This window comes from Anarrhichthys ocellatus, unplaced genomic scaffold (assembly GCF_004355925.1).
Source record: "Anarrhichthys ocellatus isolate YVR2014 unplaced genomic scaffold, GSC_Weel_1.0 scaffold1047, whole genome shotgun sequence".
In the NCBI taxonomy this organism is placed as follows: Eukaryota; Metazoa; Chordata; class Actinopteri; order Perciformes; family Anarhichadidae; genus Anarrhichthys; species Anarrhichthys ocellatus.
Window position 1 is genome coordinate 9,173 of NW_022281021.1, and position 4,961 is coordinate 14,133.

The following is a 4,961-nucleotide window of genomic DNA, read 5'->3' on the forward strand; positions in this document are numbered from 1 at the left end:
GACAACAAGACAACGACAAGACGACAACAAGACGACAACAAGACAACGACAAGACGACAACAAGAAGACAACAAGACAACGACAAGACGACAACAAGACGACAACAAGACGACAACAAGACGACAACAAGACAACGACAAGACAACGACAAGACGACAACAAGACGACAACAAGACGACAACAAGACTATGACAAGACGACAACAAGAAGACAAGACAACGACAAGACAACGACAAGACGACAAGACAACGACAAGACAACAACAAGACGACAACAAGACAACGACAAGATGACAACACAACGACAACAACGACAAGACGACAACAAGACGACGTCAAGACGACGACAACAAGACGACGTCGACAACAACACAACGACAACAACACAACGACGACAAGACGACGACTACAACACAACGACGAAACCACAACAAGACGTCAACAACAACAACGAGACACTGATCGGATCGATCGACGCAGACGTTAAGGCCTCTCGGGGAGGTCGGTGGAGCTCGGGGGGGTTACCTGCGGCGGGGGTTTTAGGGCGGGGTCAGGGGGGAGTAGCTTAGTGGGAGGAGCAGGTCTGTCATGAACCTGATAGGAGAGAGAAACAGGAAGCGGAGAGACAGCTGATACGTGCGCAGCAGCTGGGAGGTCAAAGGTCAAAAGGTGAGGAGGTGAGGTCTGGAACCAGAACTTCCAGGTTCCTGGTCCAGACCTCACCTTCACTCAACAGTTTGTTCAGTGTTTAATCCAAATGTAACGAAAGGATCTAATACTTCTGTTTTTAGAGAATGGACACCATTTCCCAGAATCCCACAGGCCGTCTGTGATCACAGGTGTTTGCGCCTCCTTGTGGTCGCTTTTAAAACGGACACTGACGTGAACGTGAACACTAATTCTTTGATAGGGCTCATGTAAACAGATGATGATATCAATATAAATATATACATATGTAGATTATATATAAATATATATATATATAAATATATATGAAATTAATTAAGACTTTTACAGACTGATGTTTTTGTCATGAAAGGTTTTATTCTGAATATAGCACTTTCTGATTCCATATGTTGACATTCTTCAGGCTTTAGCAGCATTCTGTGGACTTTTGAATGCAGCACGTTTAGAACGTACGTCTGTGTTTGAGACACAGACGTTCCTGTTTACGGCGTCGGAGTTTGTTCTCGTTCAAAGTGGTAAAAAGAAAAGCTCAAAGAACTCAGCGAGTGTTCAGCATGACCGCAGCAGGAGCAGTTATTTAAAGGACGTGTAGATGTGAGCGGCTGCATGTAAACAGGATTATTAGTGGAATATTAATTAGGGAATAGCATACTTTTTCACAAAAAGGGCGAAATCCAGATACAGGAAGTATGTTTTCTGTTTGTTTATGATTTATTTCTTCAGATGTTAGTAGAAGAGGTGAAGCTTAGGACAAACCTTTTTATTTATCTCTAACATGAAACAAACAAGTAAAAAACAACAACAAGAATAACCAATAAAATGAAGAGCAAACAACATGAATAAATACTTTGTGTCCCATAAGGAACAAGAATGATCGTACCTTGTCTCCATAACTCAAACTATTAACTCAACATTTACCATAGTAAACAAACACATTAAATTCAACTTAAATATGTTAAACTGACGTAACTTAAACCATCTCTGTATCTCTTAAAAATGATCTTCTGGATCCATATTTCAACCCCACTAATTGAAATACGCCCGCTCTTCATAGTTCATACCAACACAAAGCTCTTTTTAATGTAACTAACTACTTTTGAATGACCTGAATGATTTCCTGAGTCTGTGAGGTTACCTCTTTAGTGGGCGGAGTCAGCGGGATGTCGGTCGGGGGGTTCAGGTGGTACCTCAGAGGTCGGACCTGCTCACCGTTCCGGCCGTCCACTCGCTCCATCACCGGCGTCCTGACCAAAAAAAACATCATCGGTTTCATCGTCACATATCGTTCTATAGTGATGCATTCAAGGACGCTCAGACATGTGAGAACTCACATTTCTCTAATGTGATAGTTTGTGTTTTTCTGCGATGTTTTAAAGCGACATTATGGAACTATTTCATCTTAAAATAGCAGCTTCAACATCATGGTGATGCTACAGAGACTCGTATTAGAAACAGTCATCAATGTCCAGAAAGTTCAATTTACTTGCTGCTAAAGTAACGCTAACGCTAACTGTAGCCGTCAGCTAGTTAGCTCAGTTAGCCGTGCTGCTGGGAGCTGAGAGCGTTGCTAGAAGATATTGAAAGCATTGATCTGAAAGCAGATTTTTAAAAACAAAAAGTTAAAGGGGTCATCATTTTCTCTCTTATATCTATTTTATGTCAAAACATCTTAAAAAACTGCATTTATTCATGTTTCTCACCAAAAACTACATTTTACAAGATTGCATTTGAAAGCATTATGAGAGCATCATAATTTATTCACACTGTAGTATTTTTTACTGAATAGAGCTTGAAGGCATCATAATGTAACGCCATGCAACGTTAACGTTAGCGGTTAGCTCCGTTATTTATCCAAGCAGGACTGTGCTGCTCACCGGCTGCTAACAGCTAATCGCTAACTAACATTAGCTAACATTAAATAACATTAACTAGCATTGACTAACGTTAACTAGCATTAACTAGCATTGACTAACATTAGCTAACATTAAATAACATTAACTAGCATTGACTAACGTTAACTAGCATTAACTAGCATTGACTAACATTAGCTAACATTAGCTAACGTTAACTAGCTCTCCTCCTGCTGGTTTCATGCTGTCGGACTAGTGAGTGATATCAGCCGATTGCTCCGTGTCGTGTGCTCGATGTTTGTCTCGTTACATAATTTGCAGTTTAAAAAAGGTAATAAATCTCCGAATATATTCACGCAATAAGAGGCTGAACAGGTAAACCGGTGTGATTTTAATGATCCAGTGACCACAGCACAGATCTAAAAACATCACCACGGACACAACATCAAACAACGACTAACACGTCACAGATCTCCAGTTATCCAACCACATGACAACACGACAAGTTCAGGGTCCGTTCTGCAGTGGGAACAATCAGTTCTCTCTCACATGTAGAGATTTATCCTCCAATTAGAAACTACAACAGACTACCAACAGTCAGCCTTAAAGCTGCAGCTCCGTGGTCTCCATAGGGCTCTCAACATGACGACGGCTGAGACTCTATTCTCAGGTAGACATTCCTCCACTCATCTTTACATAATAACTGTTTTGATGTATGTATGACCGTATTAATACTCTGAATGTCGTATAGAGAACCTTTAAGCTTTGAGGACTTCATTACCCAGAATCCTCTCTGACTTGGCTGATGTCTCACCACACAGTATTTTACGATACAGATGACGAGCTTGATCTATGGTTTATGACGAGGCTGACTGAGTGAGACTGGCTGGAGGGATCCGTGCAGCTTAGAGGTCTGAGGTGGATTTCCTCTGCAGGTGTGATCAGGTCTGAGGGGACCGTCAGCGAGGTGAAGATTTAAACCAGCTATAAAGTGTATGTGGAGCTAACGTTAGCATCATTAGCTCGTCTCTCAGCTCCTCCAGGACGTCCTGAGATGTTGAACGTGAAGCTGCTTTAATCAGAGGAGACCATGAAGACAACAAATCCCATGATCCTTTGCTGCTACACCACGTCAACAAACCACGTGTTTTGGCAGTAAATTAAATATTGTACTTTTAGAGTCTGTCGAACAGTAAAAGCTTCACCTCTCTGACTCTACGGGGACTGACTATAGAAAAGGACCCAGCAGGACCAGGAGTACCTGGAGACGTGGAGGGGGTCTAACTCCAGACCCAACATCTCCAAGTGAGTCACACTGCATTATGGGTAAGAAAACAAACCAGACTCTCATGAGTGTTTATGAATAAATACTTAAACTGTTAAAACACACATTGAGCTTTGTTTATGTATTTGACAACAATCATATACTAAGTATGTACATTATTATATTTAATCATATGTTCAAATATACAATATTTATATTATATCATGTTTATTGTCATATATAAATTCATATTATAATAATATATATAAAGATATTTCTAATAGATTTTTTTTATGAAAACAGAATTGCAGGAAAAGTTTCAAAATGTTTCAAGAAAAGTATATATATTAATAATATATGTTATTAATATATATACTTATATTATTAATATATATACAGTGCCTTGCATAAGTATTCACCCCCCTTGGATGTTTCATCCTTTTGTTGCTTTTATACATGAAATCATGGTCAATATAATTTGGCTTTTTTGACAAGAATTTGCAAAAAAACCTTTAATATCAAAATGAAAACAGATTTTTACAACATAATGTAAATTAATTAAAAATATATAAGGTAAAGTAAAGATTGCATAAGTATTCAACCCCTTCAGGTCAGTGTTTAGTTAATGCTCCTTTGGCTGCAATCACAGCACTGAGTGTGTGTGTGTGTGTGTGTGTGTGTGTGTGTGTGTGTGTGGATGTGTCTCACTCAGGCTGGCACATCTGGACACTAAGACTTTTCTCTATTCTTCTTCAAATCAGCTCAAGCTCTGCTCCAGCTCTGTCAGGTTGCTCAGGGATCGGGTGTGAACAGCTCTTCTCAAGTCCAGCCACAGATCCTGGATCGGATTGAGGTCTGGGCTTTGACTTGGCCACTCCAGAACATTCACCTTGTGGTCTTTGAACCATTCTGTGGAGCTTTTGCTGTATGCTTGGGGTCGTTGTCTTGCTGGAGAATAAATCTTCTCCCAAGTCGTAGTTCTCTTGCAGACTGAGTCAGATCATCCTCCAGGATTTGTGGATATTTGTCTGCATTCATGTCCCCCTCTACCTTTACAAGCCTTCCAGGGCCTGCTGCTGAGAAGCATCCCCAGAGCAGCATCCCCAGAGTATACATATATACATATATATGTATACATATATATGTATACATATATATATA

The 4,961-nt window shown here is 40.1% G+C and overlaps 1 protein-coding gene across 2 annotated transcripts in view; it reads right to left on the reverse strand.

Moving 5' to 3' along the window:
- The window catches only part of LOC116377230 (proline-rich receptor-like protein kinase PERK2), a 6,649-nt gene extending 4,117 nt beyond the window's left edge, over window positions 1-2,532 (reverse strand). For both annotated transcript variants that reach the window (XM_031838819.1, XM_031838818.1), the window contains exon 1: window positions 1,822-2,532. In XM_031838819.1, coding sequence (XP_031694679.1) covers window positions 1,822-1,959 — 138 coding nt within the window. In that variant the 5' untranslated portion in view covers window positions 1,960-2,532. The remainder of the gene's footprint in view (window positions 1-1,821) is intronic.
- Between the last annotated feature and the right edge of the window lie 2,429 nt (window positions 2,533-4,961).